We start from the raw sequence: 16,068 nt of genomic DNA, 5'->3' as shown, positions 1-16,068 counted from the left end.
CCCTCGTGAACTGCACACTGCTGCAGCCATCGCACTTCGGTCTTCGTTTCACCAGTGGTAAATGACACGTTAGGCGTCGCCACTTGTTTCACTTGGGTCAGACTTTTTTGAAAAACGAGTTCGCAAATTTTTTTGCTTTGCTTGCAAGAGCGGGGTAGGGGGTGGAGTTGGGGGGGGATGTAGGGCTTGTGCAGGAGGTGCCAGGCTCATTCAGCGCTAGGGCAGCTACGACAATGAGTCAGCCTTTCACAATTTCATTTCCGGGGGAGGGGGGGGGGGGTGGAGAGAAGAAAACCAGACGGACACTGGTGCCTGGGTCCTCGAATTATATTTTTAGCCGAGCTCGTCCAATCAGGCGGAAGCCCGATTCCACTGCTCGCGCACCGTCAGCGTGCTGGGCGTGTCGTCGCCGTCTTTTGGGACCGAACCATTGCGGCACGTAGTAGTGTGCTGCAGCACCATTACACCTTTTAAGTTCTTAGGGTTATAGCGATGGTGATTTCCCGTCTGTTTTAACGTGTTACGTCAGTACACTACATACCGTGCTGAGTGCGAAGTGTGGATGCAGTCGCTGCAGTAGGCAATGCTGGGTCACAATAGCGCTATAGTTTTTCGCTTCTTCGTATAATACAAAAAATGAGCGTGAGCGGTTGAGGGCGTCCCCCAAGGTACCGAAGGGCGTTTAAGCTCCACTGCCGTGAATCGGTCGGGGCAATCTGAAGTACATCCTTGTCCCCAGTGAGACTCGAACACATGAACTATTTTGTTTTTGTTTTTTCATTTCTTAAGAAAGTAATCGAGCGCTACCTTTTCGCTAGTCCAACTCCCATAGTTGGAGGAGGAGGAGGAGGAAGTAAACTTTATTACTCTAGAAAGAGTAATTCAGCGGTCGGGCCGGATGTCTTGATCTTCTATTGGTTGATGAAGATCTCCGGCTTGCATGGTTGGCGCCCCTATTCCAGGGCACCACTGAGCTACGCTGAAAAGTCTATGCGCTCTACACCACTGAGCTACAACTGAAAAGTCTACGCGCTCGAAGTCTACCGAGGACAATTAAGGATGTCTTTCAGTCTGGCAACACTGAGTCAGCGCGATTTCTAGCCATGGTTAGAACACATGGCTTATACCGAAAGTTCAGGAGTTTAAAAAGATCGCGTTTCGAGGCTAGTCGGTGACGCATTATTTTTCTTTTCTTAAGAAAGTAATCCAGCGCTACTTCTTTTAGTCGAGGACACAGAAAGACATGTCAGGACAGGCGCTACCCCATAGTTGGAGTAGCACCTGTCCTCTTGCCTCTTGCCTCCCACTCTTGCTCCCACCGCACCCCGCTATAATAAAGCCTTTGCAACATGTGCCTCGAAACCATAAATTTATAGGTTATTTAGAAATTTTAGTCAATTCTCTAACGGACTGCGACGGCTACTTACACACCTGCTGTGTGCCGCATTGAAGGGACGAGTGAGTGTTGGCAAAAGAATCCTCGCATCAGAGAAAACTTATCTTTCAAAATATTTTTTCCTAATATAAAGCAAGTCCGCCGGTAGATGGGATAGCGAGAGTGTTCTTTTAATTGTTGAATTAAAGTTGCATTGTTTACGATATGAACGCGTACGTTCGACCCCGTCCTCGGGAATATTGCCTGGTAGCTCGCCTTCTGGCAACCCATCAGAATAACTCCTACTGCGATGACACAACATTCACTGTAAAATCTGAATCCACAAACAAAAAAAAAAGAGTAACGTTAAGTTAAAAGAAATAGGCTTGAAATGAAACGCTTTTTGATCAATGCAGCCTAATACAATTTGTACAATTTCCACAAAATAACTAAGACAATAACAACTCAGTTATGCAAAGAATCTATGGTGGTTTTGTAAGCTAGGTAGTTTTGTAATGCCTGAAGGCAGGCGCGACGACAACTTTCCATCAAAGTGAATTATTACGCGAAAGAATTCGCCAATAGGCGCCGTGCACGCCGACGGACGCGCCACTGGTGGCGGCCTTGCGCAGAACACGCGGGAGAGGAGCCTGGCGCGCGCCGTAGTTTGTTGCGTCGTCGATCGTGTTTCTCTTTCTTATTCACGTTTTCAGAGCAAGATAGGCAACACCATTCGCAAGTGTGGGGTGGCCAAAGCTTTAGTGAATGTCGAAGAAGAATTGTTGCAGGGTGGGGGGCTCAAATACCGGTGAAAACGTGCCGGGGATACGGTTCTAATCATTCCCGGCAAAGCCTCATCAGCGGAAGCAACGGTAGCAAAAATGGATCGTCGCTTCGAAGGGAAATTTCTTGTTCTCATCCTTTCCTTTGTCTCGTCGGTGTTTTTTTCCACTCGATCATATTTAGACGCGTGAGCAACGAAGTTCGTCTGCAGTGCAGCATGAGGTTTAAAGGCATTTCGCTAAAGTTCGGAATGCTGTTTGCCGGTTATATTGTTTTCCGCTTCTTTACCGCGTTGCGCTAGCTAGGCAGCACGACTGCACGAGCGCATTGCGTTGTATGTTAAAGCTACTGAAGTTTGCAAGAACTGAAATTGTAGGTTTCATGTGGCGCGGTAAATCCTCGCACCAGCTGTCACGCACTTCATGTTTTTACATCTATTTTATGCGTGGCTTTGCACATGTTTAACTGTTGCTAGTTGCTCCATGCCTAACTCTTGTCGATTCTTTTGAGCTGCGAAGTTTTCACCCTGCCTTGTTTGTAAAGGGTGTAAATCACGCTGTGTCTTATCGGAATGATACCAAGGAAGTGCTTCTTTAAGAGCTTTATTCTTTTCGCCCGAGGGTATCTTAGATATTGTTTGCGTTTTTGGAAATGTGTTTAGAAAATAGGTAGTTCAGGGCGAGAATTGCTAATAGCAGCTGCATATGGTATTTTTGTTCCATTTCTCGCTGGAAAGTTCGCGTCCCGTTTGGGAAGTCATCACACCTCGGTGCTGCCTGAGCAAACTTAACACGTCGAGTGATTTGTTTGTTTCACAACGTAGTCCCTTCTTGCATGTGAGTTTTGTACTCAACTGCATTTTTTCTTATACTCACGCTGCAGACGACTAAACCGGGCCTTGCCGCCAGCGCTCATCTACTTTGACTGGCGCTGCTCTGCCTTTAAATATATCATGTGGCACCTCTCTCTAGTAATATAAAAAAGTACTGAAAAGTTAGTTAGTCTTTAGCTTTGTACGTTTCCAAGCAGCTCCCTTGGGGAATCTGAAATTGCACAAACTGCAGCGGGAAGGCTAGTTCATCGACGTATGCCGCAGAATTGCGTCGGCGGTGCATCACTAACACGCGATTTTATTGTCCCGTGTGTTTGGTGACTTCGTTGGCTAGTGTACGCGTTTCCATCAATAAATTGGCAATTACTCTTCTTGAGGCAACTTCGACTGCACTTATTCGGTGATGTCAGATGTATTCATCGGCAGAAAATCACAATGGCATATGCAGAGATTGCACCGTACGGATTTGTTTGATATAAGTCTGCACTAACGACGGGTGCTTATTATTCAGGTACAGAAGCAGCATTGCGGCAAGGGCAGAATAAAAAAAAACCATCGAGAGATCACATCACTCAACAAAATTTATCGGCTAGTTAACATGAGCTCCACGTCATGTAAATGGGGTTCATGGCGTTTGTCTGCGGGATACACCTTGCACGTGTGTGGACTATGCTGTCCCAAACACCGGTAACATCGTGTTCATACCCGCTCGCACAGAGGTCAGCATCTTCCCCACACCTGTCACCGCAGAAGAAGCAGCTTGGCACCCGAACAAAAGAGAAATCGCAGCCGCGAACTTCAGCCATCCTTGCTGCAAAGGGCTGTCGTCTGCTACTGCTCCCGCGTGTACTGTTGGAAGCGTCCGCTAGGTGGCTTTCAGTGGCGCCTCTATAGGCGGTGCACGAAAGAAATTCAACTGTGATTCGCCTGTGACTTGAGTCCTCAAAACCTCATTGTTTATATTTGTTAGTACGTCTTCCTTTAACTCGATCCGGCACCACCGTTTCCACGCTTTTGCAGTGAAGCCGATAGTGTGACTAGGGAGGCGCTCGAAAACTCTAAATGCGCGTTCTCACTGTGTCCAGAAAAAAAAATGCTTTCTTTCTCCTTTCTCAGTGAGTTCATATTTACAGGAAACTTGAAGCATGTTAGCTGCCATGCTTGGTCAAAGTTGGAAATGTGTAGGTTTAATAGCGGCTAAATAAGAACGGCTAAATCCTTGTGTTTTGCTTCGATTTTCAGAAGCGTTATATCAAATGCTTACAAAGTTTTTCTGCTTGCCTACTGGAGAATCACATGTGATAACAATTTTATATTTGGAAAGAATAGGGGCCATGTCACAGGTGACCAGTAAAGAAAGTTTCAATTATGTCGGTTAGTTAAAGCTTTTGCAGAAAGTTACTTATACAGGCGCTCCAAAGTTTTACAAGCATATTTTACCAATCACGATAAAGGCTCGCTCAAGCTATATACCGAAAAATGTTAACATGCAAGAAAATTTACATTTCAAGAAAATATTTCAAGCCAAGATTTAAAAATATTCGGGTTTACTATAGGAGGACGTTGCTAAAGACATGTTGTCAGCCACGGATACGGAACAAATCATGCAATTTTCCTTGGCACTTTCTTTAGTTGCTAGACTATAGCGAAAAGACTAAACAGTCAACAGTTCACCTCAAGCCTTATGTTTACCGAACTACTTACGATGAGGAAATTGTAGAGTGCTCTAGGAAACGTCCGGTTGCGTAGTATTTAAATTCGTGTCCACTACGCAACTGTTTTTTACGTGCCATTATGAAATTGCGCGAAATATAAGAATACCCACGGGACGTTGGCGCACCTCGATCGCGGTTCTGTGGAACGTGTCACGCATGAACAAGGCTGAGTCTAGCGCGCTGCCAATAAAAGAGTGACAGAGCCGCGGCGCAAACGTTGACTCCGAAATTCACGCCAATGATTGATTCCAGTCATACTGCCGAAAGCGACAAACATTTTACCTTATGAATTTCTCGCGGGCCAGTCATCAAATATACGGTTCGGATGCTTGTTTTGTGCTTGTTTTCTATTTAAACTAATGCTGTTCTGCATGTTGTATGCCTGATTCCGAAGAATGTACGCACTTTCCGCTTCACTTTGCTGAGTGCTTGAAGCCTAGTTCACCTCCGCCGCGGGTCGGCCCGATATTGCACAACCTCTGAGATTGTCTTGAAGAAGACAAGTCCACTTGTCGAAACGTTGGCTCCTGCATTCACCTTGTTCCCGTTTTGCTCCTCGTCTTGAATTTCCGTCTCCCGCATTCCCCGTGTTTTCCCTGGATCGCCATAGTCTCGTCATTTTGCTGCTGTCGTCACGCGCACGTGCGCTCGCGTCACGCACACAGCTATCATCTTTGCACAAACGCTTTGGTCGAATGCTTTGCGGAATCCTGAACAATGCTGGATAGCAAACTGCCTGCAAAATGCGTCGCATGTTGTTTCTCACGGTGCGTGAGAAATGTGCAGTTTTAATACGTAGGTGTTTTTTGGCGAGTAGTGCAGCAAAGTATGTTTTTCCCCTGACGCCTTATATCTGCGAAATAAATGCGTGATTGGTCAACATATTTAATCGTTATAACAGGGTAAGTATAGATTATTGTTAGCATTAGAGAAAAAAAAACAGTCGCAGTTTAGCCCAATAGGCGAGGCATCGACTGCGACAGCAAATTAGTAGACAGCTATACGAAGTAAGGATCGTAGCTAGTTTTATCGGCCGTATAAAATTCTAAACATTCGTTTACTGACTAGATAAAAAAAAAGCATGGTGTCACGCGCGCACAAGCAAACATGAACTCGTCTAACTCGATCACTGCGGAAACTCGCTGTCAAAATGCTGGAGTGAGGAAGCGTGGCAGCAGCAGCGAGCGAATTGACCTTCGTGCTGTCTCTCGTTTCAACGTGAACTAAGCGGTAAGAACACAGTGCACACGAAGCTATCGGCCCTCGATGCGCCTAGACTATGTCCCTACCGCATATCATTTTCAAGATAGGGCCCGCGCGACGGAGATGGCAGAAATGCGCCTGGAGTTTCCATATAGTTGCTATCGCAATAAAATAAAAATAAAAAGGAAGATAATAAAGAAAAGCTGTGGTGTGGCAAAAAAAGCGGTTTTGACGGCGTTTCGGCTCATTTTATACAATATATTTGCAAAATAACTGCATAATTGGTCATGTCAACACATGTAATTATTATAATAGTACAATAGTAAATGAATGGTAGCGATGGGCAGATATGAATAAGTTAGCTAATAAAGTAAGCAAAAGCGAAGTAGCAGCCCAGCCAAAGAACGTTTACCCTTAGCTTAGCGGCTACGGTGTTGCGCTGCTAACCACGAGGTCGCGGGATCAAATCCCGGCCACGGCGGCCGCATTTCGATGGGCGCGAAATGCAGAAACGCCCGTGTCCAGTGCATTGGAGAGATCCCCTGGTGGTCAAAATTAATCCGCAGTCCCCCGTGACGGCGTGCCTCATAATCAAATTGTGGTTCGGGCACGTTAATACTCCAGAATTCAATTCAAAGAATGCTTACGCATTCGACGACAATTCTCAGAATTTCTTTAGCAATTTTTCCATTAAAGAATTGAAGTGAGGGCTTGCCAAGTAACAGTCTTGAGCACTGCCACGTGTACCACGTCCGTGTCGAGCTACATTTGCGGACAACTTTCTGTGGCAATGAAGGGAAAGCTACGAGGGCGGAGCTTCTACTCGTGTCTCACTGGACCAAGTACTCCGGCAGCGTTTGACAGAGCTTTTGGCCTCTTGGAACAGATAAAGAATCGGTATGGTTTCCTTGGGTGATTATTTTCGTTGTGTAAAAACGTGAAAAAAAGCAGAAATTAAGTCAGATTTAACACTCCCTGGTCGATTCTACTTTTACTTTTTTTTCTGCTGTAGATGAGATGGTATGTCCCGGCAAATTCTGCCACACCCCAGACATCCCGTACTATATGATGTAGGAATGTGACCGAAACAGTGATATCCCCCCGAATCCCCCCACACCACACCAGAGCAGTAGGAAACCAAGCTCACCAAACTCAACCTTGGGGGTTGAGTGGTGCAGGTTGAGACTGGAGCGTAAAGTTTATAAAAACAGCTCTCCAATCTATCACTTAAAGGCAGCGTTTAATGATATACGCCTCGTCATGAAGCACGCTTCGCCTGTTTTCTATTGCCGGACCTCGTTGGCATTGTCACACTGCCGTGCATACACGTGTGAACAAAGTCAAAATCACGAGCGCACTTCATTTTTCGGAAGTTAGCATGCATACTAAAACCTCCGAAGTTTCTCAGCATAAACAGAGAGCTGGCAAAGAAGTCCGAGACGGTCACGGGTTCATTGGGTGAACGAACACACCGAGTTTTCTTGCCTACTGCCAACACCTCAGTTATGTATGATCTGTCTGTTACTATGATAGGCATGTGTAGAGCATGGAGCCCTCGTGTGCTACGGGCGGTTTGTTTCTGTGCCTGATTAGGCCTGGCATTCAATCTGCAGAGTGGCTCGGAAAGGGATTAGCACGAAAGTGTGCACAGAAACATACAGCAACATATGGACACAGCCACGCACGCAAGGTGCCCTTTCTTTATCGGTTTCTTAGTGTTGATGCAAGCAGCACCGACAGCTGCAGCCTGGCATAGAAAATGCATCGAAAGCTCGCGGAATATAAAACAAGTTTTACGACTTCGCGGAGGCGCATTCGCACAAGGCGCGTTTGCAGGCCCGCTCTTCGCTGACGAATAGGACGTGTCGGAGACAGGTATTTAGACCATATTGTGCGGCGAACACGCGTAACTCGCATGTCTTTCTTGTATTTTCTTTTTTCGTTCTCCTTGCGTTCTACCTCGGCAGCCATTACAAACCGAAAGCTGGTTCACGACCACCGGGAAAGAAAGAAAAAAGAATCACAAGAAGAAGGTTGAAAAAAATAGACGAGGACCTTCAAGTTTACCTCTCTTGTGTCCGTACCGCACCTCGAACGACACGAACGCGCGCTGGAAGAAGTTGAATGCGGCATCGTACGTTCACCGGCTGTGAAAGCCCTCAACAAAGCACATGGACCGGGCCGCCCTTTTTGCTTTCTTTTCTTTCTCTTTTTTGTCGTCTAGCTGTACGTGTGCGGCGACGAGTAGTTTTCGATCACCACAACGCCGTGACATCCCACTTACCGAACAGTGGAACTTGACATGCGACACACTGACGGTTCCTGAACTATGCGAGAAGGAAAGCCACAATGGTGATTTTACCTCGACTGTGGGTGAGGCTCCTTCCCAGAGCAGCTCTGGGCTCATTGGTCGCTCTTTCCTGCATCGCTCTGATTGGTCAATTGAGCCCGATCATATCGTACCACACGCAGAACCTCGCCATCTACGTGAATCGAGGTTCTCAATCAGCCGCCATTGAAAGCCGTCGTCGGATTGCCACCAAGCGTGCATACCAAGGTGCCGGGCCCGTGGAGTTGCCTCTTGCTTTGTTTCCTCAAGAAGATACGGAAGGCGACAACCTACGACGTGAATTGAATAACGTTGCGGCGAAGACAGAAAGGCGATCGAGAGTAGCAAGCGCACCAACCGGCGTTTCGGAAAACTCGACGGAACCTCATATACTCGACCCACTCACCAAGGTACCTGCAGTGAAAACCCCCCACCTCGACTATGCAGACGTGATGCTTAGACCTCCAGGTATCAGTAAGCTTCCTCCGATAACCAGCTTACAACGCGTTTCAAAGCCTTTGGCCAAAGTTGACATTAGACGAAACTCGAGCATCGTCCAGAGAAACCACACTTCAGTCAAGGCAAAGGTCGTGCCAGACAGAGTTGCGGAAGCAAGAGGCAACAAACCGAGTGCCAACGAAACGGTGCTGCCCAAGATTCCAGAAAATTACATCATTGTCGATCCAGCTAAGAAAAAGCTAATCCTCTTGCTCGCCTATTTCCGGTCGGGTTCGTCCTTCCTCGGAGGGCTTTTGTCATCGGCGAGCAACATGACCTTCTTCAGTTACGAACCACTCAGCCTTTTGAGCACTGCCGAGCGCCTGGACCCTCAGATGGCACCGCGTGGTCTGGAAATTCTCGCAAACCACCTGACGTGCCAGTTCCCGCGCATGTCCGACTATCTGGCGGTGGCCCCCAAGCGATGGAACCACTACGCTCCGAACTCGTTTCTCATGAGGCTGTGCGGTCGCAAGGTCAAGGTGTGTCTCAACCCAGAGTTCATGGCGGACGTGTGCCGACGCTCGCCTGTGCAGGTCGCCAAGGTGACCCGACTCAGCGTTGTCCAAGTGCTGCAGTGGTTGCGGTTGAATGCTCCTCTAAGAGGAAGCCTGAAAGTCGTCTACCTCGTTCGCGATCCGCGTGGAATGATCTCTTCCAGGCACTTCATGTCCTGGTGCAGAAAGTCCGCCGTTTGCAGTAAGGCCAAGAACCTCTGCAGGGAAATGGAGGAAGATCTGGACGCTTTCGAAGAGCTCAGAGAACTTCTGCCGGAAGCGACAGTGCGCGTGCGTTACGAGGACATCGCGAAGCGGCCAATCAACGAGTCGATGGCTCTCTTTCGCGCTCTCGGCTTGGAGTTCTCGGCTGGCGTGACTGAGTTTCTCAGAACTCACACGGTGGCGAACGACACCAAAGTTCTTCGGAACCCTTACTCGACGGTGAGACGATCCAGTGCCACCGCGTTCATGTGGATCAAGAAGCTCAACTGGGATCGCGTGAATGAGATTCAGACCGCGTGTGCTCCAATCTTGACGCGACTCGGCTACAAAGTGTTCCGGAACCAGGAAGAGCTCAAGAACGTGTCGCTTAGTAGTTAACAGCTCTGGCTCAACACATGAGTGTAAGGCGACTGCGACTAGGTCACGAAAATAGCCTCGCATTGGGGCCAGCTGTGGTTACACTTTAGCGCTTTTATCGCGTGTTACGACCACGTGCCCATACGGTAATTCATTGACATAAATATAAGCAGAAGGTCCGTGAACAGCTTGTGCGCAATGCGTGGTCACTTGCGGAGCAGGTGCGGCACGCGCTCATGAATGAACTCAGCTGTCACGTTGTCAAGCAGTCGGCTCCGCTAGCAGGACCAGACCACGTGGTCCTTGTCGCTTACTCGGCTGCACTTAGCGCAACATAAACAGCACGCCCAACCTTAAACGCCCATGGTGTAGTGTTACAATTTCGTTCCTGCGCTATAAAATAAGGTGGTTTCTGTGCGGTCAAGATTGTTTTTTTTTCTTTTAAATCTTAACGTTTGTTGAGCAGGCTTCTTTTACCTGGAAGCCAGAAAACCTGGTTTTTGTCCCTACTTGTGTGTCCTTAAGCATGTGCACGAGCTTATTTCGCCTGTAAATTACATTCAACTTAACATTAGTACATTTCTTTTGTGCACCATGCACTTGTGCGTTTCGTGTTGGCCAGAAAGCCGGATCGGTAGCAGTGTGCCAGGCGTGTCACGAACGAAGATTGTGCCTCTGAACATGTTTCACAAATAGAAAGAAGAATGGTACAAGAGCGACCATGAAATAATTACATGACACCCTTCTTAGAAAAAAGACACGGTGTTGTATCCAAACTGAAGGCACAGTCTCATGGAGTGTATGGAACTGTATACAAAATTTCTTATGTCATTTATCGTAGGTAAAGAGAAAGTCCCACAAAAGCGACTAACGAAGCGTTAACTGAAAGTTTGAACCTTGCTACCTGCAAGCTTGCGTCTTCAGAAGAATAAGAAAGATAAAGGGTGCAAGTAAGAGAAAAAAAAGTTCGAGAAACTGCATAAGGGTAACGAAAACTTCCTGACTTGCACACAGTCAAGCAAGTCTGCCTGCTGCTCCAGTATAGCGAAAACCAGCGAAGCTCTAGTTGCACGAACAACCCCACAGAGTCTGCTTGAAAGGCCCACTAAAACGGCTTTCCGAGCACAGTTATAACACTGCGCATCCATGTGAGGTCTCGCCAAAGAACGCGCTCAGAAATACGCACAGCACATGTTCAGTGCCTGCACAACAATTACAATGCGGGCAAGACGTCTAGCTCGTCTGCTGTGGGACAACAATGACGGTGTTCAAGCCACCAGTTGGGTGACATACGTTAAGCTTTATCTACAGTTACGGCACGCTGAATGGCAATTACTCGCCTGATGCGGTGCGCTTCTTAACTTCTCACATAATTTTCCGAGTCAAGTCCCACGGAACAAATGCACGACGACAATGCGCACAGGCTCAATCGAGAAAAACGTCGATTCTTTTCTTTTTTTTCTTTAAAACACGAGCGTCCCTTTGTCGTGCCTACCTGTTATGCTCTCAACTGAGAGTGGCGGTATTAAAAATAATATAGTAAATAATTGATCGACGCAATTCCCAGAAAAGGGGTTGTTTTAAAGAGAAATCACTCAGCCAATGCCTCGTGAAAGTAACAGTGTGAACGCAGGTAAGCTATAAACCATAAGCTGTGAATGTTCGCGCCCAAGTGTGCTGCTCACATCGTTAGGGACATCTCATCGTATAAATTAATCGTTAGGTGGTGCGAATTTGGGGAGCGTACCAGCCTGCGCTTCTCGCTTGACCTGCAGGTCCCATTTTTCAAGTCGAGTTCTCAGACTTCTATCACAGTGCAGTGTTACGCTACGCTTCCTAATCTGCTGATGCCTTACAAAATTTCGTTAGTTTATCAGGACTCGCAGGATCGCACTAGGAAGAAGTTCTGGACTATGGAGAAACATTAACTTTCGCCACTCGAGAAAGTAGTGCTGTGTTCTCATGAATCATAACGCGGGAGTCACTCAAATTTAGTACTGAAATGTTTTAACATTTAAAACTTGAATATTCTGTGACGTATGATGTGAAAAGTCTGGTTTGCTTAGTTTATCCCCACATGGACAACATACGAATATCAGCGACTTAACACAAGACCACCACGCAAGACACTGATGTTTACTTACCTAGTAGTAGCTGGAGCAATAGTACTAAAAAACCGCGGGCTGCAAGCCTGCCACCATATAATGCCTAATCACCTCGTCTCCTTATTCTGAAATTTTCATAGCAAGCTTTCATTCTTACAAAGCAAGCCTTGTCGTGACGTACCAAGAGTCTATATCTGTGACGTAGCTATAGACCGAACACCCGATAGTGCTCATTTATTCCCAACGCAGGTATCATTACAATTTGTTCGATTACCGTTCTGTTGAAGGCGATCTCAAAAGACGCCTTCAACACGTTTTGCCTGACGCAACGAAGATGGAGGAAATCAGGCTATAACAGAAAATAAGGTGTCAGCGTACAGTATCGCGTCACCAGTGCAGCCGCCCTTCGCTCCTCGCACTCTCCGAGCTCTTAAAATGCGTCTCTTGGTTTTACACAATGCGTTTAGCCGGAGTTGGGCCATCTTGCATAGGGCAGGTAGATACGTGGGAAGGCCGGTTTATGAAATTTATATTGTCTGCCACCTCTGAAGCGTGACACTGCTAGCGTTACGGTAACGAGCGCTTGCATTGTGCACTCATCGTTTTCGTCCTCTAATTCACACGAGCGTTTACAGAGCAGATGCTGGTGCACATTTCAAATGAAAAATAAACTTTATTGAAACAACGTTACAGGATGAAACAGTCGTTTAACATCCCCCTGGCACGAGGGTCGGACCAAAAGATGAAATAAAAAGCAGTATCATGATCTTACAACAGAAGGCAACGTTCTGGTACTATGCGTATTTTCTTCTTCTTCTCCAAGCATTCAAGTGTTTAAAGCAGACACCGCAGCTGCAAACAGGAACAAATAAGTTAAGAAACGTACAAGACGAGCTCCATTACGGGCTAGTGTGCGTTCTTTTGGTCTTGCTTGTCTATTCGCGCCTGCAAGCATGTTAACCTGAAAGCTCCAACTAGCGAGCAAGACGCTCTCCAAGCATGTTTATTCCTAATGCGATGACATCAACCGGAAAACAAATAGTGTTGTGCGTGTATGTTACAAGTGCGAAACACAGAACCTCAGTGAATACATATGCAGTGATCTCCGAGGTTTTAGCATAAGATGTGTTGCTGCGATAACATTGCGAAATTTTGCTGACACATTTTGTTTGAAGCGATATTAGCGGTACTTGCAGCGTCCTTGCATTCGACCACCTTCACCTGTGTTAATGAACCAGTGACAGCCTCTCGACTAGTAATTCCCATTTTCGCACGTTTAACCTCGCTCACGCAAACCACCTCATTGAGCTTCTCACAAACAGCAAATGGCAAGACATCTAGCGGCCTGCCATACGTGCGAGGGTGGCAGCTGAACATGCGTTGATCTGTTTACAAATACATTTTAAGCTATGCGCCATTATTCCACAGCAGCAGGTTCTGTTTCGTATTGCGCTACTCCACCATACGTATGTTTCCTTCTTTCCTTCATTGATTTCCCACATAGCACACTCCCTGTCATACCCTTCTCCTCTCTCACTTTTTTTTCAGTTGAGAATTCGCCTCGATTGCGACCACAACAAACAAGGCTACATTCGCCAGAATAATGAACGTTTGCAAGGTTTGTATGCTGCACACTACGTCTGTTACGCGATCATGTCATACAGAGACGTGACCATCACTGTGGCACGCGTGCATTGTCCATGCTTGCTGATGACCTTATCTTGACCTTGGCCGTGTGATAAAACGAGCTGGAAGTCAAAGAGACAAAGCGTAACGGAGTGTTTAACCAACTGTCTGGGACATGAGTAGGCGAAGCAGACGACGAAAACTACGCCTCATTTTCTGCACAGCTTCGCCACTATACTGATGCGCTGCTAATATACGAATGGCAAAAATCCGCTACATTTGGTGTTTGTATGCTAACTCACAAGGCAAAAAAGGTGCTAGCTTTAACAACATGCTTTAATTAAAGGCCTACAGACGAATACTGCAATGTAACTTTTTATCTATGATCCTCACATTATCTTATAATTTTCCCATTGTCCCTATTACCTTCTTGTTATTTCGGTTTTATTCCTTTTGTTTTGCTGCGCCTATTGCAACGCCTAGTGTCAAAGAAGGCCCCCATTTTTCGTACCTTCTTTGCGTTATAAGCTTTGTCCTCATTTGCTGCAGTAAGTCAAGAAATAAAACTGACACATGAGTACCATACGACGCAAGCAAAGCAAGGGCGAAATCTTGACATCTACGCATGATATCCACTATATTTATTTCGGTTACTCCCTAAGCCTGTCTCATAACAGAGCGCGGAAATTATTCTTTTGGACGAGTCTCATGAAGACCGAAAGCGCTGCGAAAACGCTATCTCCAGGTTATACTCCTCGCATTGCTTTGGATTATGCACATTTCACTGTAAACTCCAATAACTTTTTACAGCTTCATCATGCCAGCAGCGCGCCACTTGCCAGCTATGCACTGCCAGGGCAAACGCACCGCGCAATGTGCTCAGTAGGTGCTACAGGCCATGCAACATGTAGCCCACAAACTGTACAGTAGAGACGGTACAAGAGCGAACGCTTTGCCTCGTGGTAATATCATACAAGAGGCACTGTGTAAGCGCCTGCAGAGGGATCACATTTCCGTTCCTGTTTTTCTTCCGTGCTTTTTTCTTCAGCCCCTTTCCTGGAATAGCTGCCGGAGACCAGTGGTTCACTTTTGGGATTGCCCCGAGCCCTCGACTAGGCGGCTTCATAGGAAAAATCTCCGGGGGCAAGATACGTGGGCAAACGCATACACTGATAGTTTTCAGGAGGGGATCTGTTTCTCGGCGGAGGTTAGCAGTGTCGTGCGGGCGCTGTAGCCTTTTGCTGCGAAATCGGGCGCTCTCCGTATGTTGTAACCGCCCGGAGAAAGGTAATTCTCGGTAGCTGGCTTCCTTCGACATCTATGATTTCTCCAACCCCCTGACACCTAGCAGACCAATGGGAAACCCCCGTAACATTAGAGCCTTATCATAACCACTGGCAGCCCCGAAGCATTGTTTCTGCGTCGACACGGATCCCCGCTGGCCGCTTGATCTCTCTTGCACCCGAGCAGCCGAGGACTTGGGCGGGTGCGCACTCATCTGGACCTGGCCAGTAACGCTGGCATCAGCAGCGGTGCGCAGAGAAGCGCCGACGCCAGTGCCATGCTGGGTCTCACGGGGACGGCGGCACTGTAGCGCGACACCTGGCTGCTGGGCGTCGGCTTGAGCGTGTAGACAGCCGTGCGCGGGTACCAGGTGGTGATGGAGACCACGGATTTCTTGGGGCGCCGCGTGCTCGTGCCGGCGGGGCCCGAACCTGCTGTGGGCGCAGAGGAGGCGACGATGGGACTCGGCGAGCCCTCGTTGCTCGAGAGCGGCAGGGCTCGAGCCCGGGGGCACTTGTACGATAATCTGCGCACGACGTGTAAAAGAACGAGTGACTCTTTACGCCTTTACCACGATGACTTAGTTTAAAAAGGCGCACACACACATAAATGCGCACTGAAATAGATAGATAGATAGATAGATAGATAGATAGATAGATAGATAGATAGATAGATAGATAGATAGATAGATAGATAGATAGATAGATAGATAGATAGATAGATAGATAGATAGATAGATAGATAGATAGATAGATAGATAGATAGATAGATAGATAGATAGATAGATAGATAGATAGATAGATAGATAGATAGATAGATAGATAGATAGATAGATAGATAGATAGATAGATAGATAGATAGATAGATAGATAGATAGATAGATAGATAGATAGATACATAAAAAGCAATACGTTGGCCAGGGGAATCCAGGCACATATTTTGCTGATAACATGGCATACTGAATTCGCTTTTATCAATACTGTTACTTTTTTCGCTGTGATGGTTAGATTGATTGAATCATAATTTATCGGAATTACCTCTATATTTATCTTGTAAGCTTTATTTCTGCCGACACAACATTCATATGAAAAATAAGTTGAAACATAAAACGTTACACAGCTGTTGCGTGATTTGATATGTTAGCGCTTTCAACCTTAAAAAGGTTGCCGCGACAAGCACGCACGCGCGAGTCATTGGCAATGTGATTAGCGTCAGGCGCACTAACGTGTAAATAAAGGA

The 16,068-nt window shown here is 46.8% G+C and overlaps 2 protein-coding genes across 2 annotated transcripts in view; one reads left to right on the top strand and one right to left on the bottom strand.

The window, feature by feature from the left end:
- The first annotated feature begins 8,689 nt into the window (after positions 1-8,689).
- On the top strand, positions 8,690-9,835 carry LOC126528097 (carbohydrate sulfotransferase 1-like). The gene has a single exon (XM_050175960.3). The coding sequence runs from the start codon at positions 8,690-8,692 to the stop codon at positions 9,833-9,835; it is 1,146 nt and encodes a 381-aa protein (XP_050031917.2).
- Positions 9,836-12,572: 2,737 nt separating this feature from the next.
- Positions 12,573-16,068, bottom strand: part of LOC126528102 (uncharacterized) — a 56,235-nt gene continuing 52,739 nt past the window's right edge. The window contains exon 6 of the mRNA XM_050175970.3: positions 12,573-15,355. Within this exon, the coding sequence (XP_050031927.1) occupies positions 15,040-15,355 (316 nt within the window). The 3' untranslated portion in view covers positions 12,573-15,039. The remainder of the gene's footprint in view (positions 15,356-16,068) is intronic.

Source organism: Dermacentor andersoni, chromosome 9, assembly GCF_023375885.2.
Source record: "Dermacentor andersoni chromosome 9, qqDerAnde1_hic_scaffold, whole genome shotgun sequence".
NCBI classification, from domain to species: domain Eukaryota; kingdom Metazoa; phylum Arthropoda; class Arachnida; order Ixodida; family Ixodidae; genus Dermacentor; species Dermacentor andersoni.
This window is presented reverse-complemented; position numbering and strand designations above follow the sequence as displayed.